This window comes from Bufo gargarizans, chromosome 1, assembly GCF_014858855.1.
Source record: "Bufo gargarizans isolate SCDJY-AF-19 chromosome 1, ASM1485885v1, whole genome shotgun sequence".
NCBI classification, from domain to species: domain Eukaryota; kingdom Metazoa; phylum Chordata; class Amphibia; order Anura; family Bufonidae; genus Bufo; species Bufo gargarizans.
Window position 1 is genome coordinate 576,553,471 of NC_058080.1, and position 27,045 is coordinate 576,580,515.

At 42.8% G+C, this 27,045-nt stretch overlaps 1 protein-coding gene across 5 annotated transcripts in view; it reads left to right on the forward strand.

The window, feature by feature from the left end:
• Window positions 1-27,045, forward strand: part of CAMKK2 (calcium/calmodulin dependent protein kinase kinase 2) — a 102,099-nt gene that overhangs the window by 38,679 nt on the left and 36,375 nt on the right. For all 5 annotated transcript variants that reach the window (XM_044275751.1, XM_044275753.1, XM_044275752.1 and 2 more), the window contains exons 2-6: window positions 4,065-4,635; window positions 6,283-6,330; window positions 15,903-15,956; window positions 17,734-17,785; window positions 22,162-22,295. In XM_044275751.1, the coding sequence (XP_044131686.1) occupies window positions 4,114-4,635; window positions 6,283-6,330; window positions 15,903-15,956; window positions 17,734-17,785; window positions 22,162-22,295 (810 nt within the window). In that variant the 5' untranslated portion in view covers window positions 4,065-4,113. The remainder of the gene's footprint in view (window positions 1-4,064; window positions 4,636-6,282; window positions 6,331-15,902; window positions 15,957-17,733; window positions 17,786-22,161; window positions 22,296-27,045) is intronic.

Below are 27,045 nucleotides of genomic sequence, written 5' to 3' on the forward strand. Positions count from 1 at the left end.
AAAAAAAAAAAAGTTTTTGTCACTGCGGTGGGGCGGGCGTGGGTGAACGCACGTGTGGGTGACCGATCAGGCCTGATCGGGCAAACACTGCGTTTTGGGTGGAGGGCGAACTAAAGTGACACAAATACTATTATAGATCTGACCGTGATCAGTTTTGATCACTTCCAGATACTATAAAAGTACAAATGCTGATTAGCTATACGCTAATCAGCGAATAAGGGACTGCGGTGCGGTGGGCTGGGCGCTAACTGATCGCTAAACTACCTAACCAAGGGGCCTAAACTATACCTAAAACCTAACGGTCAATACCAGTGGAAAAAAAAAAGTGACAGTTTGCACTGATCACTTTTTTCCTTTTTACTAGTGATTGACAGGGGCAAGAAGGGGTGATCAAAGGGTTAATTGGGTGCTGGGAGGTGATCTGGGGCTAGTATGTGGTGTTGGTGGGTACTCATAGTGATGTGTGCTCCTCTGCTGGAACCAACCGACCAAAAGAAGGAGCAGAGGAGCACAGCAGCCATATAACCACATCATATTTACTAATATGATGTGGTATCTGGCTGCTGATTTGTTTTTTTGAAAATCATCAACCTGCCAGCCACGATCATTGGCTGGCAGGTTGATGACGAACTTGTCCTTTGAATTTTGCCGGCCCGCGATGCGCATGCGCGGGCCGGCTTTCCCCGAAATCTCACGTCTCGCGAGAGGACGCACCGGCGCGTCCACCCAGAACAACAGGACCGCCGCGAAGACGCAATCCTGCGTACGGCGTTCCTGAGCCGGTTAAAGAGCACTAAAACACGTGTATAGTGTGCCAGATGAGCAGTGAACCTTACATAGTACCAAGATAAATTGCATTGAAATAAATTGTAAAAAATGTGTATAAATGATGGCAGCACATGCCTGGGCTTTTAGGGTTTGATAGTGGTGCAGGTCTTAGGCTGGTTTCACACAGGCGTTGCGGGAAAAGGTGCAGGTGCGTTGATTTTTCCGCGCAAGTGCAAAACATTGTAATGAGTTTTGCACGCTCGTGAGAAAAATCGGCATGTTTGGTAGCCAGACCTGAACTTCTTCACAGAAGTTTGGGTTAGGTGTTCTGTAGATTGTATTATTTTCCCTTATAACATGGTAATAAGGGAAAATAATAGCATTATGAATACAGAATGCAAAGTACAATAGGGCTGAAGGGGTTAAAATAATAATAATAATTTAACTCGCCTTAATCCACTTGATTGCGCAGCCGCCATCTCTTCTGTCTTTTTCTTTGCTGTGCACAGGGATAGGACCTTTGATGACGTCACTGTGCTCATCACATGGTTCATCACCATGGTGAGGGACCATGTGATTGGATCATGTGACGTGACGTCACCACAGGTCCTTAGCCGGCAGCTCAACATTACAGAAGACAGAGATCCGCAACTACGCGATCAAGTGGACTCAAGTGGATATTTTTTTAACCCCTTCATCACTATTTTACTTTGCATTCTGTATTCAGAATGCTATTATTTTCCCTTATAACCATGTTATGGGAAAATAATACAGATCGGGTCCCCAGCCCGATCGTCACCTAGCAACCATGCGTGAAAATCGCACCGCATCCGCACTTGCTTGCGGATGCTTGCGATTTCCATGAGGCCCGATTCACTTCTATGGGGCCTGCGTTGCGTGAAAAACGCAGAATAAAGAGCATGCTACGATTTTCACGCAACGCACAAGTGATGCGTGAAAATCACAGCTCATGTGCACAGCCCCATAGAAATGAATGGGTCCGGATTCAGTGCGTGGGCAATGTGTTCAACTCACGCATTGCACCCGCGCGGAATACTCGCCCGTGTGAAAGGGGCCTTAGGAGGTACTGAATGTTATGGACCCAAAAGTAATCTAATGCTTATGGTCCTTTTACACTGGCTGATTCTCAGGCCATTATTGGGGACAAACCGTTAGTTCCCGATAATTGCTGGATCGTGAGTGGCTGCATTTACATACAGCTGACATCCCACCTGTATGCACTACGATCGCTCGTCCTCATACAGATTAATTGTTTGTGGTCAGAAGATCCCTGTTTACACAGGGTGATGGGCTGACCAGAAATGATGATTTTGGGTGGTAACCGAAGATCTGATCGCCAAATGAACGAGTATTTGCTTGTTCGTCCAGTGATTGGCCTTCATCAAGCCATGAGCAGTTCTGACTGACATTGGTACTGGCACATGGCTTGATAAGGGTCTATATTGACTCTAAACGTTGTATGATGTCATTAGAGCCTTAATAAACATTTGCACTTTAATTGCATCTACCCATGGGTGCTGTCCTGAGCTGTTGAAGTGAAGATCATTTCCCCCTTGGATTATTTAATTTATTCAACTAAATTTCTTAACACCTGCCAATATTTTTAGGGAAACAGGTTAGGCTACTTTCACACTGGCGCTTCTGGGTTCGCTTGTGAGATCCGTTTTAGGGCTCTCACAAGCGCCTCAAAACGGATCAGTTTAGCCCTAATGCATTCTGAATGGATAAGGATCTGTTCAGAATGCATCAGTTTGGCTGCGTTTTGGTTTCTGTTCTGCTTTTGAGACGGACACTAAAACGCATCCGCCTGATGATGCAGAGCCAAACGGATCCGTCCCACCACAATATGGTGCAATTGAAAACGGATCCGTCCCCCATTTACTTTTTATGTAAGTCAAGATGGACTCGTTTTGACTTAAATTTTTAATGAATAATGCAAACTGATCCGTTCTGAACGGATATAAGCGTTTGCATTATGCGTTTGCATTATCGGTTCGGATCCGTCTGTGCCGATACAAGACGGATCCGCACTGAACGCAGGTGTGAAAGTAGCATTAATTAAAGGGGTTTTCTGAGAGATTTTTATTGATAATCTATCATCTGTATCTGATCGGTGGCAGACTGACCCCGCCTTTCCTTCATTAAAAGGATTGTAATATCTGTGCAAACCCTTTAAACACATCAATGAGCTGATCACATATGGAGTTTGCTGCTGGGACTTCCATGATTCTGCTCTTAGCAGGTGAAGCAGCTGGTGAATTCTCATTTCCAACTGCGGTGTAGAAATAAAGTATCACATGCAACCATTTAAATCAAAGGGCTGTGCTATATGAATGAACAAGTTGAGGTCACTAGAGGAAGAACCATTTGCATATCTCAATCATCTCAACTCATTTAATTTGATGGTGGGTCCTCTATAGTTGAATTTTGATTGTTGAATAAAAAAATAATTTGAGCTTCGTTGTCCGCTATTAGGATTGTGGTGGAAACTGACTTCAGGTTTCATTGTAAGATGGTTATGATTGAAAACGTGGTGATATAACCCTTGATTAAAGGTTACAATTTCTGGTAAACTATGGGCCATATTTATCATAGACAGAAGGCCTATGCAGCTTCATGATGTCCAGGCGTGCGCCTAGATGCTGCACCTAGTATATGACTAGACATACGCCTTGTTATAAATTAGGCACAGCAGCTTGCAGTCTGTGCGCCTATACTGATATCTACGCCAGCCCATTACTAGTGTAGATTTCACTGTTCTTTTACACCAGAAAACTGGCTTAAAAAATGATAAATGTGGTGAGGCTGGTGGAGAAATACCACTTGTGGTGTTTAAAAAGGAGTGGTGTATTTCAAGTATTGTACATCAAACTCACTGAAAAATAAGAAATTGTACCCTCAAAATATTAGGATTGTATCTGTGCACTGTACAAATAGTGATTGATCAGAGCTGTGGAATCGGATTAAATTTGTAGTGGAATCGGAGTCGGCTGAAATATACCGACCCTAGCTTTGGCTTTAAACTAAAAATCTTACAGGATGGTGACGAAAACATTGAAAAGCACCATGTTAATGTGAATTTACTATAGAAAATGTATTATTACTAATTATGATACATGAGCCATTTATGAAGGAGTTAGTCAGAAGTTTGGCTTGCCAACTCCACAGTCCTATTTATGATGGCAAAATTTGAGCCTGTTAATATTGGGAAAGCATTGTCTGACCTGAATGGCTGTTTTTTATTTATTTTTTTTACAAATTTTGTTTGTTTTTAGGTTCCAATGGGATCACTTTAAGTGAGTGCATGAAGCTTGGTCATACACCATGTCATCATGCGTGTCCAAGAGGGCTTCTTCTGAGAGGTCCATCCTGCAAGACGACCATGAAGCATCAAGTCAGCCTCATATTGTCTGTAGTTTCTCAGCGCTGAGTTTAGACCTAGGGATGGAATCTATTATTGTGGTCACAGAATATGATTCCAGCATCTCTGAAAGGGACCATGACCAGAGTGGACAAACTGGGCAGCAAGTTGACGAACCTAAAGAGAACTTCAAGGAACTACCTGATTTTCATAGACTTACTGAAAGTGGATGCATAACGGTTAACACAGAAGGTATAGTTAGAGATAATACAGATCAGAGAGCCAAACTTAACATGACCAATAGAAAACTTTCACTTCAAGAACGTACTCCATCTGTGCAGTCTCCAAATGATAATGTAGGAGTGAATGGACGATATATTTATCCATCTCTTCCATATTCTCCCGTGACATCACCGCAGTCTTCTCCTCGTTTGCCAAGAAGGCCAACAATTGAGTCAAACCGGGTTTCTATTACGGGTTTTCAGGTATGCACGTTGGCTCTTGAAAACTTTTGTAAAATAGAAGATTTAAAGGCTATGTACCCCTTTGGGGACAATTATATATATTTTTTTTATTATTGCCTTTCATTATGAGGTAAAAAAATAAAAATCTAATTGGTCTTTATTAAAAATATGGAGTCCTTTTCTTTGTACGGAGCCAAGATGCTCTACTAACGGGATCTTAATTTTCTCTCTCTTCAGTCGGGCAGCAAACTGACGGGCTCCTTATCTCTGCTCTCTGACCTTTTATAAACACTCACTAAAGCTCAATCCTTATCTCACTGATAAGAATGTGGCTTAAATAAGTGTTTACGACCTCAGGTAATTTAGATGACCTCCACAAAGTGAAAGTAGGATTCACACACAAATCGTTAACTCTTTGTGACAGAACGGCTCAATATTTTTAATAAAGACTAATTGAAAAAATTATTTTTAGCCCAAAATTAGTAAAATGCAATCATAAAAAAGCCTTTAAGCTGAGCGTGCGGAATTGTCTAAACTGTTATTTCCATGCTTACCGTTATTCCATGCCACTTTTGAATGAAAACATTCAAGTGTCTTAGAGTTTATCCATATGTTTTATTTCTGATATGGCCAAAAGTCTCGACTTTGGCAAATCATGTGCATCTAACCCACAATTTTCAATATTTTTTTTCTTAAAGAATTATATTTAGGACCTGTTCCTAGAACTGCTTCTAGTGAAATAAAAATGTGATCAGCGTTTTTGCGTACCTAGGGATAGGGTATGTTCTCACTACTCGGTTTTCCTGTAGCTTGCGTTAAGTTGTCACACTACAAGATCATGTATGAACCCAGCCTTGAGGTGTGTTCACACAATTTAAATTCCATGCAGATTTTGGCACACATTCTATGCCGAAATTCACATGAAAAGTCAACATATCTGCATTCCATTGTTTTGAGTGGGAATCTGCTTTGCTATTCATACGGCTGCAGATTTTGAATGGGGCTAATCCACAGTTGGATCCATGGCATTCTATCTGTGGCAGAAATCAGAGAGTCAGCCTTGGATATCTGTTGCGGATTCCATGACACATAAATGTCAGATTTTTCCTTTGAGTATTTCAAAGCATGTGAACTCAACGGTACTCATTTGTACAGCTGTGATATATTAAATATACTCCTTCGTGCTCTCACCGACTGGAAATGAACAGAATATTTTTTCTTGTTGCTTTTATTGTGGACTATTGTAGCACCAGATGCTGTAAATGGAGATGCTCAGCCTATCTCCTGGGTTCTATTCACATGGCCACTTGTTACTTCTGTTGTTCGCACTCTGTTATAGAAGCAGAACAACGAAAATAATGGAATCGCTGTTTCTGTAAAATTTTTAAAAAGAACGGCACCTGACAGATCTCATTGACTATAATGGGGTCTGTCTCATAGACTGTTATTTTTCTTGGCAAATTAACGCTGCATGATGCACTATTTTGTCTTGCATTTTTAGCAGACTCTATGATAGAGGACCTTAACAACGCCTGACGCAGATGGGAACATAGCCTTACAGCCTCATTATAACAATTTTTGAAAGGGTGATGCTAACAAAAAAACAACTGTCAGTTGTCAACTGTTTCTATGCCCGTTGTGATAACGTTATTTTCTTATGTTGAACAGGATTGTGTCCAGCTCAACCAGTACAAGCTTAAAGATGAGATTGGTAAGGTGAGTGCAAGTGATTCCCAACCAGTGTCCTGCAGATTCAATTTTTGTTCCAGAAGCTGTAGTGATAATAGAATTCTATATATCTGGGTTGTACGCTTCAGTCGTATCCCCATTCATTGCCAATGCGTAAAAAATGTAACTGAGTGCACCAGAATGCATCCCGTTCCGTTTCATTGCGCTCCCATGACGCGCACAGGCAACGTTTTTGAGGTGCGTCCCGGGGTGCGGAGCAAGACAGATCCGTCATGACTCGCAATGTAAGTCAATGGTGACAGATTTGTTTTCTCTTGCACAAAAGAAAACGGATCCGTCCCCTATTCACTTGCAATGGTTTTAGAGATGGATCTGTCATTGCTATGTTAAAGATAATACAACCGGATCCATTCAAAATGGGTGCAGACTTGAAGCGTTTTTGGTGATCCATAACGGATCCAGCAAAAACGCTAGTGTGAAAGTAGCCTTATGTGATATTTTTATTGTTGTTCAGATAATGCAACATGTCAATAAAAATAAATAAAAAAAGAATGCATTTTTCGCTTAATAAGACGCCTCTGATAAGACGCACCTAGGTTTTTGAGGAGAAAAATAAGAAAAAAAATATTTTGAACCAAAAGTTGTGCTTTTGGTGGGTTTTGAACTAATAGTGGTCTGTGGATGACGCAATGTTATGGGGGGGCATCTGTGGATGATGCACTGTTATGGGGGGGCATCTGTGGATGACGCACTGTTATGGGTGGGGCATCTGTGGATGACACATGTACAGTCGTGGCCAAAAGCTTTGAGAATTACATAAATATTGGAAATTGGAAAAGTTGCTGCTTAAGTTTTTATAATAGCAATTTGCATATACTCCAGAATGTTATGAAGAGTGATCAGATGAATTGCATAGTCCTTCTTTGCCATGAAAATTAACTTAATCCCAAAAAAACCTTTCCACTGCATTTCATTGCTGTCATTAAAGGACCTGCTGAGATAATTTCAGTAATAGTCTTGTTAACTCAGGTGAGAATGTTGACGAGCACAAGGCTGGAGATAATTATGTCAGGCTGATTGGATTAAAATGGCAGACTTGACCTGTTAAAAGGAGGGTGATGCTTGAAATCATTGTTCTTCCATTGTTAACCATGGTGACCTGCAAAGAAACGCTTGCAGCCATCATTGCGTTGCATAAAAATGGCTTCACAGGCAAGGATATTGTGGCTACTAAGATTGCACCTCAATCAACAATTTATAGGATCATCAAGAACTTCAAGAAAAGAGGTTCAATTCTTGTTAAGAAGGCTTTAGGGCGTCCAAGAAAGTCCAGCAAGTGCCAGGATCGTCTTCTAAAGAGGATTCAGCTGCGGGATCGGAGTGCCACCAGTGCAGAGCTTGCTCAGGAATGGCAGCAGGCAGGTGCGAGCGCATCTGCACGCACAGTGAGGCAAAGACTTTTGGAAGATGGCCTGGTGTCAAGAAGGGCAGCAAAGAAGCCACTTCTCTCCAAAAAAAACATCAGGGACAGATTAATCCTCTGCAGAAAATATGGTGAATGGACTGCTAAGGACTGGGGCAAAGTCATATTCTCCGATGAAGCCTCTTTCCGATTGTTTGGGGCATCAGGAAAAAGGCTTGTCCGGAGAAGAAAAGGTGAGTGCTACCATCAGTCCTGTGTCATGCCAACAGTAAAGCATCCTGAGACCATTCATGTGTGGGGTTGCTTCTCATCCAAGGGAGTGGGCTCACTCACAATTTTGCCCAAAAACACAGCCATGAATAAAGAATGGTACCAAAACACCCTCCAACAGCAACTTCCAACAATCCAACAACAGTTTGGTGAAGAACAATGCATTTTCCAGCACGATGGAGCACCGTGCCATAAGGCAAAAGTGATAACTAAGTGGCTCGGGGACCAAAACGTTGACATTTTGGGTCCATGGCCTGGAAACTCCCCAGATCTTAATCCCACTGTAATGACCGGCGTCACGCAAAGGGAGGGAAAAGGGAAGACCCTGCCCAAGGGAGAGGGAAAGGTGGAGACCCCTGACTCACCTTGCGGCTGGCACCTGACTGCCCTGACGTCCCTAGACGGGTTCCTCACCCGTACGCCGATCACGTGCCTAAACCCTGACTTTCCCTAAGATGAGCCCTAGGTAGTGAATGGGGCGGTGGGATCACTAGTCCGTACCACTGACACTAAGAGGAAAACACCAAGGAGAGGACAGAAACATATAATCCCAGGTGGGCGACAACAGCAGACCACAAAGGCCCAACAGGGATCCGGAGGGTAACGTTCTGGAACAACAACCAGGGAACGCAGCAACACAGCTCCAGTGGGTCAGTATAGAAGTCCAGGCAGGAAGCTCTATATCTGGCAACCAGAGAAGTGGGAGAGGGGAATATAAGGAGGTTGGGAGTGCTGGACAAGGAACAGCTGAGGAGAAGGAGCTACGGATCCCTGAGTGAGCCAAAAAGGGTTGCAAAGCAAACCTAGAAAGCTACCATAAAGAAACAGCCCCATCTTTCTACATAGAGTGCGCAGCCAACCACTGCGACTTCCTGACCCCGGGTATAACGGAGTCAGGCGTGGTTCTTGACACCCTCGTGACACCCATTGAGAACTTGTGGTCAATCCTGAAGAGGCGGATGGACAAACAAAAACCCATTAATTCTGACAAACTCCAAGAAGTGATTATGAAGGAATGGGTTGCTATCAGTCAAGAATTGGTCCAGAAGTTGATTGAGAGCATTCCCAGTCGAATTGCAGAGGTCCTGAAAAAGAAGGGCCAACACTGCAAATACTGACTCTTTGCATAAATGTCATGTAATTGTCGATAAAAGCCTTTGAAACGTATGAAGTGCGTGTAATTATATTTCACTACATCACAGAAACAACTGAAACAAAGATCTAAAAGCAGTTTAGCAGCAAACTTTGTGAAAACTAATATTTGTGTCATTCTCAAAACTTTTGGCCACGACTGTATAGCATTTTATGCTGTATATGTGTCATCCACAGTTTCCCCCCCATAACAGTGTCCCTGTTGGAATCGCGGCGGGGCCTGGTGCAGTCACTGTACTCTATTACACCGGCCCCCGCTCACAGCAGTCTTTATGTGTAAAGTGTAGTCATGAGAGCTTTGTTAAAGTATCGCATTCCTCTGTAGTACTCATTATCAAACTACCGTAGCCGGCAGCGTGACGTGACGTCACTCACTCCATCACACGCCTGCTTCATTAATAAAGTGAGAGGAGCATGCGTGTGACAGAGTAAGTGGCGTTACGCGGCCGGCCGGCCTGCTACGGTAGTTTGATAGTGAGTACTACAGAGGATTGCGATACTTTAACAAAGCTCCCATGACTACACCTTACATATAAAGACTGCTGTAAGCAGGGCCGGTGTAATAGAGTACAGTGACTGCATCGGGCCCCGTCGCTATTCCAAATCCAGTTTCCGGCCTCCAGCCCCTCCTCCCTCCCAGCTGATACATCGCAGGCCACGCTGTGCAGCATAGCGGATGGCGATGTATCAACGTCACCAGAGTAAAAATGGCAGCATTCGCTTTAAAAGAAGCACTGCCATTTCCCCCCCCCCCCCTCACTTTTGGGGGAGGGGGGGGGAGGGCGTCTTATAAAGCGAAAAAATTGGTAAATAACTTTCAATTTACAACTTTGTGTTTTTTGTATTTTTATTTTTTTTTTTTTCTTCCTTTCAGGAGCAATATATGGTTTATACCATGTTTTAGCTATAGTTATAGCAGTTACCAGTGCAACTCGGGAAGTAATTATGTTGAAATTGCATGAATTTCAAAAGGGTCGTTACTTAAGATGAAATAAATTTCCTCAGAACTTGCACAAACTGTTCAAATTTACATAATCACTTTTGAAATGGTCTGAAAATATTCACATTCCATTATATAAACGCCACTTCTGAGAGCAGTTCTTCGGGACTCTGTCTTCTGATCAGCCCTAGGTGATACGTTTTAAAGGGGTCCCATCCGCTCTCCTGACGTCTGTATTAGTAAATACTTATATTTTACATAATATAACAGTTCTGACTTTCTTTTTAAACTTTTGCATTGTGCCTTTCCTCAACACTACCAGCTTTTATTTGAAAGTTTCAGAGACTGTTTAGAGACACAGCCCCAACTGGTAGCACTCAGATTTCACTTACATGTCAAATTGGAGGAATAACAGATATAGCACAATACAGAGTTCAAAGAATGATGTTATAGTGATTGACATTGTGGAGAGTACAAGTAGACATGTCATGAGTTGTCTAGTGTTCTTTAAAAGGGTTTTCTGGGTGTTTTATACTGATGACCCATCTGACTCTCAGGACCCCAACTGATCAGTTTTTTTTTTTTTTATCATATCTTTATTTTATTATTATTGCCATCATAATGATATGTAACAATAACATAAGGGCAACAAGCCCAAAAGTCGAGGAAGCATACAGATTACAACGCATACATGGGAATGAGTCAGTTAATCAGTGTACAGAATAACATGCCTACTGAAAAGCCGAGTACCAGGGGAGGCCCCAACTCCAACTAGTTAAGGCTCAGGAAGCCAGCAAGCACAAGTACAATCCAAGGAAAAAACAAGGTCAGTGTCGACTAACCAGGAGGCGCAGGTACCGTAAGATATGTTAGCTCATAAATAAGACATAAGCATAGTAACAGGAAGCAGCTTACATAAGGCGATAGAAGGCAATAACTCCAATGAGGCCTCAGCCGGGTCTCGACCCACACCAGTCCATCCAGGGGCCCCACGTCTCCAAAAATTTATCATGTGACAGTGTCTCCCAACTGGATAATTCCTGGAACCTACAGATCTCGTTAGCTTTAAGTATCCAGTCAGCAGTGGAAGGGGCTCTGTCGGATAGCCAAAGCAAGGGGACTAATAACTTGGCCGCAGCCAGTAAATGGGCTAATAAAGAGCGCTTATGAAGGGGAGAGCCTGTTGAAGGAACATTGAGGAGAACCAGAGCAGGAGATAGGCCGCCAACCGAAGGAATGATCTGCTGGAGAAGCCCACCAAGCTCAGACCAGAAAGGAGAAATGCCTTCGCACGACCACCAAATGTGGGATAGAGTGCCAGTCGCCTTGTGACATCTCCAACAGATCTGGGGAACACTCCTATCTATTCTATGCATCACGTCAGGAGAGCGATACCATTTAGTTAACAATTTGAAGGAATTCTCCTGGATTCGAATACACCTAGAGAATCCATGAGAATTCCTCAAGGCCAGGGACACCTCCTCATCCGATAGAGAAATCCCCAGTTCCTTCTCCCAATGCTCAATAAGGGGGGGGTCTAGATTGAATGCCCTCCAGTAATAACTTAGTGTAGAGCAAGGAGACTAATTTCTTCGTCGGACTGGGGGAGACCACGAGTATATCGTACCACGAGGGGGTAAAGTGTTTATTGGCAGAACCCAAATAATTCTTACATACGGAAGAGAAGTGAGCGTAATGCAAGAAGGTCCATCTCAAGGACTGCGTAGAAGTCTGCAAGTCGGGCAAGGCGGGGATCCGATTCCCTGTGAGTATATCCCCCAAGGGAGTACTTCCAAAGATATCCCATATACCCAAATCATCACAGTACCTCGGGTCAAGACAGTACGGCAGCAGGCGCAAAGGCATGATAGGGGAGGGGCCAGTAGCGAAATTAAATTTGGAGGCAAGCACGCGCCGAGAGAAGAATTGACCCTTAAATAACGTGGGCAACTCCAAGTCCAATGCCCCACCCGAGCCCCCTGACCATAGCCTAGCGAACTCGGATGGCTTGAGAGAAAGACTGGCAATCTGGCAAGCCAGCTTCGATACGTTGGGGTTTATCAATTCTATTAATGAGCGTATTTGGATTGCTTGGTAGTAAAGTTTTACATCAGGTAGGCCGAGACCTCCTTTATGCTTAGGGAGAATCAGCTGGGCATGTGATAGTCTTGGGCGAGCCTGCCTCCAAATAAATCCGGAAATAATCTTACGGAGGGACACAAAAAAGGAATCCGGGAGGTAGATGGGCAGAGTTTGGAGCAGGAATAATACTTTGGGTAAGATATACGTCTTAACAATATTCTTACGCCCCATCCAAGAAACAAAGGGGATATCTAAATTCTTCAATTGGACCTTGATGCTATTGAGTAAGGGGGAGTAGTTCAAAGAATAGGCCTGGTCAATACGGGCAGATATGTTCACTCCCAAATAAGAGATGTGTGAGGTTGCCCACTGGAAAGGAAAAACACGGGCCAGAAACGAAATAATGGAGTCGGGGACACCAATACCCAGGGCCGTGCATTTTGAAAGGTTTATTTTGAAGTTGGAGATTTGTCCAAATGACTCAAATAGGCTAAGTACTATAGGGAACGCTTCAGTCGGGTCAGGCAGAAGAAGTAGCATGTCATCGGCAAATGGCGCAACCTTATGGGTCACCGTCCCCACTTTTAATCCCACAATATCACCCTTTTGCCTAATCGCCTGAAGCAACGTCTCCAAACACAAAATAAATAAAGATGGGGAGAGGGGGCACCCCTGTCTAGTACCATTAGAAATGGAGAAAGAGGAAGATAGGGTTCCATTAATCCTGACCCGCGCACGAGGCGAGGAGTAGAGGGACAGCACCGCACGGACAAAGGAGACAGGAAAACCAAATTTAAGCAAGGAAGCTTCCATAAACTTCCAATCCACTCGGTCAAACGCCTTCTCAGCATCAGTGCTGAGAAGGGTGAGTTGTGTGTTGTTAGCAAGGGCGTATTCGATGGCGTGCAATACCCTTACGGTGCCGTCCCTGCACTCCCGTCCACCCACAAAACCCGCCTGATCTGGGTGAATTAATCTGTGAAGGAGAGGGTTAATTCTATGAGCCAGAATCTTAGCCCATAATTTAGTGTCTGCATTAAGCAGCGAGATGGGGCGATAGCTGGAAGGAAGAGAAGGGTCCTTCCCCTCTTTAGGGAGCACCACAATATGAGCCTCCAAGGACTGAGTAGCCATAGGGGAACCAGAGAGAAGGGCATTAAAATATACCAACTGATCAGTTTTTTTGAGTAGGCCTCATTCTATACACTACATCATGAAAGGCTTAAAGGCCTGCATTGCCAGAGCAAATACAGTGCCTTGAAAAAGTAGAGACATACGCCCAAAAGACTTTCAGCAGTAATTTCAATGAAAGGTGCCCCTACAAAGAATTGATTCGGGGGAGGGGCTAAATACAAATGCACGCCACACTTTCAAGATTGTTATGTAAAAAAAAATTGGAAAACCATGCATCAGTTTCTTTTCACTACACACATACTTGCTACTTTACTTGCTACTTTGTGTTGGTCTAATACATAAAATCCCAATAAAATACATTTAAAGGGCTTCTGTCACCCCTCAAACACCAATTTTCAGTTTTTGACTTAATATATTTGCTAATGTAAGCAGATTCCATATATACCCCTCTTACCTCTGGATGTGCTGTAATTTCAGTAAAAAATCTTACTTTTGTGATATGTTAATTACTTCACTACCAGCAAGTTGGGCGGACTTGCTGGTAGCCGCCGCAACCTCTGTCTGAAAAAACGCCCCCTCCTCCGCTTGATTGACAGGGCCAGCAGGCGCTCTCATCCTCCAGCTGGCCCTGCCTGCAGCTCAAATCCCGCCCCTGCGCCGTACCGGTCCTCATTCGGCGCAGGCGCTCTGAGAGAAGGACGCTCGCTTGGCTGCTCCTTCCTCAGTGCGCCTGCGCTGATGACATCAGCCCTACACCCGGAAGAGAAGACTCTGTCAATCAAGTGGAGGAGGGGGCGTTTTTTCAGACAGAGGATGCGGCGGCTACCAGCAAGTCCGCCCAACTTTTACTGAAATTACAGCACAGCCAGGAGGTAAGAGGGGTATATATGGAATCTGCTTACATTAGCAAATATATTAAGTCAAAAACTGAAAATTGGTGTTTGGGGGGGGGGGGGGTGACAGAAGCCCTTTAAGTTTGTGGGAGTTAAGTGAAAAAAAATTGGAAATGTTCAAGGGGTATGAATACTTTTAAGGCACTGTATGATTACAGTAGGAAATTAATAAAATTGTAGTAATTTAACTTTTAAATGGTGTGTGTATATGCTTTTATACCCTTCAGTAAGATATTCAAGCAAGCTCTGCCCCTATTGCCACCAGATATAAGTTAGCTATCCAGTAAGTCAGTGTTTGACCTTTTAAACAGACAGAGCTTGCTAAGAGCTCATTTGCATATATTTCCAGAATTCCAGATGAGCGTTGTCTGGCCTATAAGACTCAACAGGCCATTTAGGCATTCTCCATAAGGAGATCTAGTATCCCCTATCAGCTTTAATAAGGAATGTTATTCTATTTTTTAGATATGACTAATTCAACCTGCAAATGTCTGCCTTTCATACAGTGTCTTCAAAAAATATTAATTCACCCTAGACGTTTTCCTAGTGGATGAAATTACTTTTTTTTAAACGGAATAGACACTTAAAGGGATAGAAAATACTTAAATATTACTTTATTATAAATATATTCTCAAATACCTTTATTTATAATGGATCGTTTTGTCTGGGGAGCAATCATCAGGGGAAATAAAATTGCTGCTGTCCCATTAGTTCACACAAAACCTGTCCTGATCACACATGAGGATAAGTTACCCTATTTTTTGCCTGAATGGGGTCTTATTTATATTGGGGCTCTTCTCTGAGGTCTGATCGGGGATCGTACACTTTGGTGTCTGAGCTGAGATCTTATTGGGGGTCAGCTGAGTTTGTATTGAGGTCTTATTAACATTGGGGGGTCTGATTGGGGCTGTCAGCTGAGGTCTGATTGCTGGTCTGACCTTAGGTCTAATGAAAAAAAAAAAAATCTTATTGTCTTCCTCTAAAGTGTGGGTGTGTCTTATAGGCCAGTGCATCTTATAGGGCGAAAAATACGGTACTTTACAACACTGAGGTAAAGAACTGCCTCATCATCCTCTCTACTTGTCAGGGATTATGATCCTGAATACAGATAAGAACTTTATCTGAATCTCTGGGGAATTTAGTTTGAGGAGATGTGAAGTACAGCGTGGATGGACAGGACAGACTACAGTAATGGAGACTGTAAACAAGTGGTGCTGCTCATTAGCCACACCTCCCCCTCCTCTCATGTCTCCTCATTATCTCCATTCCCACAGAGATTCACCTGTATTCAGGATCATGATTCCTGACAAGCATAGTAGAGAGGAGGATGAGGCAGCAGTATGGCTCATTGTGGTAAAGTAACTTGTCCTCCTGTGTGATTAGGACAGGTTTTGTGTGTACTGATAGGACGGTGGCCATTTTATTTCTCCTAATGATTGCTCCCTAGACAAAACAAGCCATTCTAAGTAATGAAAGGTATATGTGAATATATTTACAATAAAATATTTAAGTATTTCAATTTTTTTAGTTGGGAAACCCTCTTCAATTTACCTTGAGTTGTTTAAGGCACTATACTAAATTACTTGATAATCAGTTGGCTAATAATCTGTACCAACAATCTGCAACTAAGTACAGTATTGTACAAACTAAATGATCTTACAAAATGAGATTAGTATTTAAAAGTGGTTTGTTTGCATTCCTGCAGGGCTCGTATGGAGTGGTGAAACTGGCATATAATGAAGATGATAATACGTACTATGTAAGTGGACACTACTCCTATGGCGAAAAACCTTGTGGCATACAATAGTTCTTCTATATAATACACTGCCTGTCCAAAAAAAAAGTCCCCACCTGGATTTATCTCAGCCAATAGTTATGAGCCTCCTATTGGATAATTACTGCATGGGCGATTATCTTTCAGCTAGCAACAAGTTATTTAACCCCAACTGGTGCAATGAGTTGCTTCTCATTTCTTAAACAACCATGTCGAAAGACACATCTCGTGGTCGTGGAAAATATGTTAGTCTGTTTGAGAAGGGTCAAATCATTGGCATGCATCAAGCAGAGAAAACATCTAAGGAGATTGCAGAAACTACTAAAATTGAGTTAAGAACTGTCCAACGCATTATTAAAAACTGGAAGGATAGTGGGCACCCATCGTATTCAAGTAAGAATTGTGGCGGGGAAAAAAAATCCTGAATGATCGTGATCGGCCATCACTTAAACATTTGGTGAAATCAAAACGAAGAAAAACAGTAGAACTCAGGGCTATGTTTAATAGTGAAAGTAAGAGCATTTCCACACGCACAATGCGAAGGGAACTCAAGGGATTGGGACTGAACAGCTGTGTAGCCTTAAGAAAACCACTAATCAGTGAGGCAAACCATAATAAAAGGCTTCAATTTGCTAGGGAGCATAAAGATTGGACTCTGGAGCAATGGAAGAAGGTCATGCGGTCTGATGAGTCCAGATTTTCCCCTGTTCCAGAGTGATGGGCGCATCAGGGTAAGAAGAAAGGCTGCTAAAGTGATGCACCCATCATGCCTAGTGCCTACTGTACAAGCCTGTCGGGGCAGTGCTATGATCTGGGGTTGCTGCAGTTGGTCAGGTCAAGGTTCAGCAACAGTATGTGCTCCAAGAATGAGGGTAGCTGACTACCTGAACATACTGAATGACCAGGTTATTCCATCAATGGATTTTTTATTCTTCTCTGATGGCACAGGCATATTCCAAGATGACAATGCCAGGATTCATTGGGCTCAAATTGTGAAAGAGTGGTTCAGGGAGCATGAGACATCATTTTCACACATGGATTGGCCACCACAGAATCCAGACCTTAACCCCATTGAGAATCTTTGGGATGTGCTGGAGAAGGCTTTGTGCAGCAGTCAGACTCTACCATCATCAATGCAAGATCTTGGTGAAAAATGAATGCAACACTGGATGGAAATAAATCTTGTGACATTGCAGAAGCTTATCGAAACAATGCCACAGCGAATGCGTGCTGTAATCAAAGCTAAAGGTGGTCCAACGAAATATTAGAGTGACCTTTTTTGGATAGGCAGTGTATATATGTGTTTGCTCTTGGAAGTGGGTGTATATTTCATCTACATGCATTACTAATGATTCTGCATGAGTGAATTTGCATGTGGTTGGTTTATGTTATGGGTCATGCCATAGTGTTCCTGGTTAGCAGGAGCCTTTGTTGTACGTTCTGGCATTTATTTGGGTTACATATTAATGACACCTCTCCTGTGACAGTCCGCAAGTAAATATAACTTTGACTTTCTGTACTGTCTGGCACTGTAGCAGACGCAGATATGTAAACTGTTAATGCAGGTCTGTGGTTATAGGGAAGTAATGAGGAAGCACTGAGATGTTCCATGAACTGTCTGTTAAAAGAAAAAAAAAATCCACAGAAACAAAATAAAAAGCAACATACAAAGAAATTATGATAATCATAAAGTACATGGTCCACCGTTATATCAGTATATTTATTATATATTTGAACTTATTCTCTTTTCACTTTAATACAGGCAATGAAAGTTCTTTCAAAGAAGAAGCTAATGAGACAGGCTGGATTTCCACGTGAGTTTTACATTAGATTTGTGACTGTATGCACTACTGGAAAATGAAAAAAGAAAAGGTGGAAAACTTAACCTGAGATTAACAAAGTTTAAGTATAAACTGCTGCTGGGCCTTGTGCAATGATCACAGAACCAAGGTGGTGCACCAGGGTGTTGGTTGAGGCAGGATCACATTAATATTGGGTAGCATCTCTCCATGCTGTGATGCAGGCTGCCACTCTGACACGGTAATGGTCATACAGATGTTGGATATCTTCCTGTGGTAAGTCATTCCAAGCTCTTTCAGCTTGGACTGATAGTCCAGCCAAACTGCTTGTTGGCTGTAGTGCATGAGAGATCAGTCATCCCATCCATTCTTAGACATTCTCGCTGGGGGAGAGATCTGGTGATCAAGCTGTCCAGGCGAGCTGCTGCATACCCTGAATAGGGTGGCCAGTTTCTGGGCGAGCGTTATCTTGTTGGAGCACCAAGTATCTTGATTCAAAAAAGGCAGTGGGACTGGTTCCACAATGACCTGGACATACCAAAGGCTGGTCAATGTTTCCTCCACGAATACCAGGTGGGAATGGCCATGTTTTCTAATGCACCCCATACGATGACACCTGATGTTGGTCCCATGTGTCTCCGCACTATGCATAATGGCAGTAGGAGGTCTCCAGCTTTCTTGTTAACTGTGATGAAGTCATTGTCCTCACAAAGAGTATTTATCCTTTTTTGTCCCTGCTTGGTTTTCCTAACTAGTCAATGTAAGGTATGAGACAAGCATCACTCACCCTGCCTCTAAACATGGTTTTTCACCACGAGACTCAGGACTTTGTGTGGAGAGGAGAACAAAGTTATTTAACCACCATGCTTAGTGTACTTGTGAAGCTTTTGTATTAGTGAGTAGGACAGTTTTAGAGACCTGCACACTGCTTATATTTCGGATTGCCCGTTTTATAGCGAACACATAAGTATTGCTGTATAGTGCTAGGTAATTAGCCATAATTGGTTTACATTATTTAATGTGCATGGTAACATTCCTGGGGTGCAACCCTGATGATCTAGGGCAATGAAGGAGTTAATGTTGATATCCATGGTGGGCTAAATTGTGAATTTCAAAATCTTTGGTGGTCTAGGGCAGATATAAGGATGATGTCAATATCCCTGAGAATCCAGGGCAGAGAAAGTGTTAATATCAAAATCCCTGGTAGTCTAGGGCAGAGAAGGGGTTATTGAGAGTATTGTTGATGGTTTCTGACAGAGAAGGGGGTAATTTATAAATTCTCTGGTCTAGGGCAGGGATGCTCAACCTGCGGCCCTCCAGCTATTGTAAAACTTAAACTCCCATCATGCCCTGCTGTAGGGTGATAGGTGTAGGATGTCCAGACATGCTTGGAGCTGTAGTTTTGCAACAGCTGGAGGTCCGCGCAGGTTGAGCATCCCTGGTCTAGGGTATTGTAGAGGTTGATCCTTCAGTCCTAGTTCCCAGTGGGTAAAGACTAGTTTCTCATTTGCGGCACAGAGACCAGGCCCCCGGGAATCGGCAGGACATAAACCGCAGCATGTAGTGGTTTGTGTCTGGCCGAATCTCCGCATTTTTGCTGGATCTCAGTCGGACCCCATTATGCTTAATAGAGCCGGCGGGCATTCTGTTTGCTGAATCTGGAGAATTACGGCAGGATGTTCTCTGCCGGAATACACATCGCAGATGTGAAACTAGTCTTGCATGCCTCTCCAGGCTCCAGATTTGTACTGGCTGTAACAGTAGGCTGAACCCTGATTGTTCTGCCACCTGTTCTCCCCATTCACTGGTCATGGGGAGGGTACAGAAAGGATTGTGCAGCTGTACCTGTATATCTGCACAGCTCTGATTGGGCAGACTGTTCAGTGAATGCTCTGCCCTCCTCATAGAGGATAGCTCAGGGAGCCTGATTAGGGGAAGTTTTTAACAATGCTTATGGAAACCTAAAATATACATGTTTTTGAATGAACATGAATATCTAATGGGAAAAAAATGCATAATAGACTGGTAATAATTAGGGATAAGCGAAGCGAGCTTCGGATCCTATATTTGAAGTCGCTTCGCTCAAAACATTGGTTTAATGCTGTACGGAGATCCGTCTCCATACAGCTTTAAAATTTATGGCCTCCGATGAGGCGACGTCAGTTATTCGGAAACCCACATAAACCCGGGGAGAACATACAAACTCCATGCAGATGTTGTCCTTGGTTGGATTCAAAACCAGGACCCCAGCACTAACCGCTGAGCCACAGTGCTGCCTATAAAAAAAACATCCGAAAACTAAATAGTTGGAGGACACAGGTGCCTTAAGCACATTTTAATCCCTTTAGAAATTGAGTTGGGAGTGAGAGCTACAGGTTTATGCGGCTCTCACTGTTGCCCCTTTCTAACGGCTGTATGGCAGCTAGCTCTGAGATTCTGGTCTGGGTTTAAAGCTCAGCTTCTCATCTTTAAAACGAAACCACTTCACAGCTCTAGCTCAATTGCAGCCTGATATATTACCGATTAAGGGCTCATGCACACGACCACGCCGTATTTTGCAGTCCGCAAATTGCAGATATGCAAAACACTGATGCCACCGGTGTGCGTTCTGAAATTTACGGAACGGGCCGCCTATAATAGAAATGCCTATTCTTTTCCACAAAATAGACAAGAATAGGACATGTTCTGTTTATTTTTTTTGTGGCCCCAAGGAACAGAGCAACGGATGCGGACAGCACATAGACTGCTGTCTGCATCTTTTGCGGCCTCATTTAAGTGAATGGGTCTGCACCCGGCTCTGATGCGGAGCCGAACCACATTAGTGTGCGTGAGCCCTAAAGCAGCCCCTTTAGCTGGCTGTGATCTTGCAGCTCTCACTCAATTTTAGCCTAAGAAAGAGCCCCCAGAAGCTCCTCTCCCTCCCTTCAGCCCCACAGCCCAGACAGCAGTTGTTCAGAACAGTATTGTTCTTTTCTGCCTAAATGAGCATGTAAAAAAAAAAAAAAAAAAAACACAAAAAAATAATGGTTATTGTTTTTTCCTATTCCGACACCAAAATGTTAATCATTAAGTCTCATATACCCTATAGCGATGCCAATTAAAACTATATCTCATCCTGCAAAAAACAAGTCCTTATAAAGATACATCAATGGAAACATTAAAGTTATGGCTCTTGGAATGCGACAACATAAACTATTGTTTTTGCATGAGTCATGCTATGATTGTGCAAAAGTGGTAAAAAAAAAGGAAAAATAGAACTACACATATTTGGCATCTTTGTAATTATACTGACTGATAGAATAAAAGTAACATGCTAGCCATAAAACGTAATACAAAAAACACTGGCACATTATCTCCCCCCCCCCCCCCCACCACTACCGCAAAAAAAGTTAGCCAACAGTTTTGGTCAGCTCCTGTTACCCTGTCATCTGCTGACCATTATAACAACCAGCAATGGTGCATGTGGTCATCTCATAAAAGTACCTATCCAAATAAATGGGTCTCATGTTATTGCTCTTTTGTGCTAGATTATTTTTAAGTATTTGTCTATGCCACACGCACACACGCATACAGCTCTGTGACACACGTATAGCTCTTCTATATATCCAGGCAGCACAGTGGCTCAGTGGTTAGCACTGGTGCCTTGCAGCACTGGGGTTCTAGGTTCAAATCCGACCAAGGACAACAAATGCATGGAGTTTAGTATGTTCTCCCTGTGTTTGCGTGGGTTTCCTCCGGGTACTCCGGTTTCCTCCCACACTCCAAAGACATACTGATAGGGACCTTAGATTGTGAGCCCCATTGGGGACAGTAAGATGCTAATGTCTGTAAAGCGCTGCGGAATATAGTAGCGCTATATAAGTGCATAAAATAAATATCTCTCCAATTTTTCATCAGTTTTCCTTTTGCGGCCACGTACAGGGAGGTTGGCTACAGTCCTGTAGACTTTAAACTTCTGAATAATATGTGCAATTGTAGGAGCAGGAATATCATGCTCTTTGGAGATGGTCTTATAGCCTTTACCTTTAACATGTTTGTGTATAATTTTCTTTCTAATCTCCAGAGACAACTCTCTCCTTAGCTTTCTTTGGTTCATGTTCAGTGTGGTATCCACTATGATACCAAACAGTGCAGCGACTACTTTTCATCCTTTAAACCGGCAAACTGACTGAATACAAGTTTGTAGACATCTGTGATGCTAATTACAGGACACTCCTTAGTTTCACATGTCACTATGGTCAAATTATTTTCAGTCTTTTCTAGGGGTACCATCATTTTTGTCCAGGCCAGTTTTAGTTTGTTTTATAAAATTATTGTGTTAAACCACAATTCTAAAGCTTAACACATTTTCCATTTACCTTTTACCTAATCTTGCTCTCTTCTCTTCAAAGGTCGCCCACCTCCCAGGGGAACAAAAGCAGCTTCTGATGGTGGTCCACAAGCCAAGGGACCCATTGAGCGTGTCTACCAGGAAATTGCAATTTTGAAGAAACTTGACCATCCTAACGTTGTTAAGTTAATTGAGGTAATTTTGAAAACTGAGATTTAGACATTAAAAGGTTATCCAGCTTTCTAATATTTGAAGGCCTATCTTCAGGACAGACCATCAATATTAGATCGGAGGGGTCCAAATCGCCTTTAAAATTAGAAAAAAACATCCTGAAAATGTCACTTGTTTTGTTTATATACATGTAATTTATTATTACTTTTGCACAATAAAAACATTTTGAGGGGAATTATTTTTGGGATGAACTGTAGTTTTTATTGAAGTTTTAATTACATTTTTAAATGTATTTTTCTGAACACTTTATTGAACTTTATTTACAGTATTGTTTGGTCCCACCATTGTATACTCGGCACAGTGCCGTAAATGTGTGCATAGTATTGTAGCTGAGTACTATTCACTTGAATGGGACTGAGCAGAAAGGCCATATGACCATTGAATGTGTCATCACAGGCCGATGAAGCAGCAGCAGCATCTCTCGCATAAGCACTTCAGATAGCTATTCAATTCCTGGAAAACCCAGGTAAAAGACCAATACATTTGTTTGCTGATGTGCATTTAGTTGAACAAACCCTTTTTTTCAGCTGCTTTCACTTTTTTTCACTTGTGCTACAAAAAAAAAAATTCAAGTTGGCCAATTTTTTATATTTTTTATATTGTAAACTTAAAAATGTAATAAAATGTTTGAGAATTAAAACGTTTTTATTTCCCATCATTCTGCATTCAATAGCCCATAATGACAAAGTGAAAACAGAATGTTCAAAATGTTTTGATAATTTATAGAAAAGGAAAAACTAAAATATTACATTGACATAAGTACTCAGAGTTAGCTGCAATTACAGCCTCCAGTCTTCTTGGGTATGATGCCATAAGGTTTGCACACCTAGATTTGGGGATTTTCTGCCATTCTTCTCTGCAGATCCTCTCGAGCTCTGTCAGGTTGCATTGTTTGGCGCTCAGCCAGAGTGACCATTGAGTTCTTGGTGACCTGTCTAGCCAAGACCCTTCTTCTCCGATTACTTACTTTGGTCAGGCAGTCAGCTCTAGGAAGAGTCCTGGTTGTTCCAAACATCTTCCATTTAAGAATTATAGAAGTCACCGTGCTCTTGGAAACTTTCAGTGATGCAAATTTAAATTATTTTTTTTGTACCCTGTCTCTGAGATCTACAGGCAGTTCTTTTCTCCTCATGGCTTGGTTTTTGCTATAATATGCATTGTCAGCTGTGAGACCTTGTCTACTGGACAGGGCTGTGTCTTTGCATATCATGTCAAATCACCACAGGTGGACTTCAGTTAAGGTGTAGAAACATCTCAAAGATGATCAAAAGAAACAGGAGGCCCCCAGAGCTAAATTCCAGGTGTTATAGCAAAGAGTCTGAATACTTTTGTCCATAAATTTTTTTCTTTTTTTCTTTTTAATAAATTGCCAAACATTTATAAAATTCAGTTTTCTCTTTGAGTGCAGATTACAGTACATCAAGATACTGTTTTTGCTGTGTTTTCTTTTTTTAAAGCAATTTTTCCAGTTATTTAAAAAGCTCCTTCTAGCAGGATCAACTGTATTAAACCTGTTCTATTTGTTGTGATGTGGAGGCACGTAGAAAACCAACTGAAGCTCTCTGTAGTGCTTCTGTGGGCTTCCACGCCGAATCTTGCGGATGGGTTCGCAGCCGTGATATTGAGTGCACACGGCCGGTGTCTTTATATTGCGGACCCACTGTTTGCAGGTCAAAATATGGGCATCGTCCGCACACGTTGGTATGCATGAGCCCTCCTTATACGGTGTTACATACCTCCTGTATCCAGTGATGTCTCCTCTAATGAAGATATTCTCTTTCCTCATCTTCTCCATTCAGACCACCATGACAAACAGACATCTTGTTCCTACTTTTCCATCATCCTCCCACCTCATGAACACACCATCCTGCCACCCCGAATACTGTGCCTGCTGTGCTCCCCAATACTTTACTGCAGAAACAGTGTCCCTAATGTTCCCCCAAAATAATTGTGCTAAACTGATCCTGTGCCAGGGTGCCCCCACAGTAATAATTGTGTGCATGGTGTTAAGTGCTCCCAAAAGTAATAATGCCCCCATTGTGCCCATACTAGTAATCATGTTCCCCATTTTCCCCAGTAAGTATAATTCTCCTTATAATGTGCACCAGTACAAAAACGACCCCCTTATAACGTGCATCAATGCAAATACCCCCTTACAATGGGCATCAGTACAAAAAATACCTCTTTATATTGTGCACCAGTACAAAAAAAATACCCCTTTACTATTCAGACTAGACCTCCATATCAGATCCTCAGATGAGACCCCTGGGCATCAGACCTTAATGCCAGACCCCCAATATCAGACCTCAGATCAGACACCCTTTTGTGAGACCCCATATCAGACCTCAGATTAGGACTCAATTTCAGACCCTCATTCCCATATCAGACCTCAGATCAGGATCCCTTTAGACCTCCATTTCAGACCCCCGCATCAGACCTCAGATCAGGACTATGTGAGACCCCACCCCCATATCAGATATCAAATCTGACCCCCAACCCCCAGTATCAGACCTCAAATCAGCCCCCCACCCCCAAGTATCAGACCTCAGATCAGAGTTGAAAATAAATAAGTTAACTTGCCTCTCCGGGTCCGCAGGTCTCCCTGGCTCTCTCAGCTCCTGGTCTTCTCTGGGCCCACGCTGCAGTCACTTGACTGCCTGCAGCGCCAGGTCATAGTGCACACACTACGTCCTGACGCTGAACCACTCACTAATATTCGCTAAGACACACTGCATCTTATAAAGCTAAAAAATACAGCGCCACTGGCAAGGGGGCCCTGTGGGTCCACCTGACTTAGGGGCCCAGTCGTAACTGCGACCCCCTATAGCTACGCCACAGGTCCGGGTTCAGATATTGATGACCCATGCACAAGATAGGTCATTAATATCAGATCAACAAGGATCCGACTCCCCGCACCCCAGCCAATCAGCTGGATTGAAGAGAACACTGCGTTTTCAAGTGAATGGGATGGAAGAGCGGTTATTGCACCTACTCACTGCTGCAAAGCTGGCGATGAGCAGGCAAACAATAAAGAGAAGGAGCGCTGCGTTGTGTTCAAACAGCTGATCAGTGAGGGGAGGGGGCTGGGAGTTGGACCCCTGCTGATCTGATGTTGATGACCTATCCTGAGGATAGGTTATCAATATCGGAAACTGGAAACCTGGCTTGCGATTACAGGTTCTGTTGTTTCACAAGAAAAAAAAAGCTATTATGCAAATGAGGGCGTCGGGGCACTAAGGGGTGTGGCTAGCCCTGGAAATCTGTTGCCCTGACAGGTTAGGCCCCGCCCTTTGGCGCTCGGAAGCCCTTATTTGTATATAAGAATAAAAGTCTCAGGAATGCCGCAACCAACTTTCACAAGACAGATATCATTTCAATCAGGAGGAAGCGGCTACTGATTACAAGCAGCTTACTTTGTACTGCAGTTCTACTACAGCATTTCCCTGCTGCCTGAGAACAATGAAGGATAATCAGAAGAGTTAACCATGCATCCCACCCAAAAGAGAAAAAATATATCATATGATTTTTTTTATTTATTTTTTAGTACATTTGCGGTAAGAACATAAGATTTCAGCCATGTTTATCCTCTGACATAATAGGAGGCTATGATGCCTTTCTTTTCACGGATGAATGGCTTTGAGGCATTTTGCTTTCCACCTATTATTAATACCCCTGTTTATCATTGGGGCTGCTGTATACACGGTGCCCCTGCAGCACTAGAGGGCTTTTGGGGTTAATTCAAAATCCTTTAGCGACCACTACAGAAGATCCTACATCAGTTCCCTTGGAAACATGCAAACTGGATGAGCTCTATGCAAAGTCGGAATAAGTGAAGCCTGATTAGCCTGGTTTTTATCAAAGCTGTATATTCCCAAGTGTAATAGAACATTAGAAATGATACTACAGCCGTAAAAGATTGTATTACTGTTTAACCGGCTTTAATATCCCAGCAACAATTCACTGTTAATAAAAAGGAATAAAAGAAGCTCATACCAACAGTTAGAAAGTGTGTCTAGGGCCCCTTTCACGCCATTTTTTCTCTCTAGGTATTTTGGATTTAACCTTTTCTTGATGTGTTATTTATTTGATGGCTGTGCAGGAACAGGTTTATTTGCCACAACATACATTTTTGCTAAGAAATCTTTCTAAAGAGCATAGAGGAAAAATGTTGTGTGAAAGGAAGAAAGTTTTTATGTTTCTTTTTCATCCGTTGGCATGCTTCTCCCTCCCCTCTTACAGCATGTTGTAACAGATGCAGAGAGTGAAATTGCAGCTGCACCCCCCCCCCCCCCCATTTCCTCTCTGCCTTCTAGTTAAGTTTTCTTGCATGGCAAGGCCACTTACTGTTATCTCACATATATATTCTTATTAGAGCCAAATTTACCACCCTAACTCCTCCCACAGTTTTTACACTACATAGACTGTAAGGCCCCTTTCACATGGGTGAGTATTCCGCGCGGATGCGATGCGTAAGTTGAACGCATTGCACCCGCACTGAATACCGACCCATTCATTTCTATGGGGCTGTTCACATGAGCGGTGATTTTCACGCATCACTTATGCGTTGCGTGAAAATCGCAGCATGCTCCTCTTTGTGCGTTGCGGTGCGATAATCCACGCAACGCAGGCCCTATAAAAGTGAATGGGGTTGCGTGAAAATCGCAAGCATCCTCAAGCAAGTGCGGATGCGGTGTGATTTTCACGTACGGTTGCT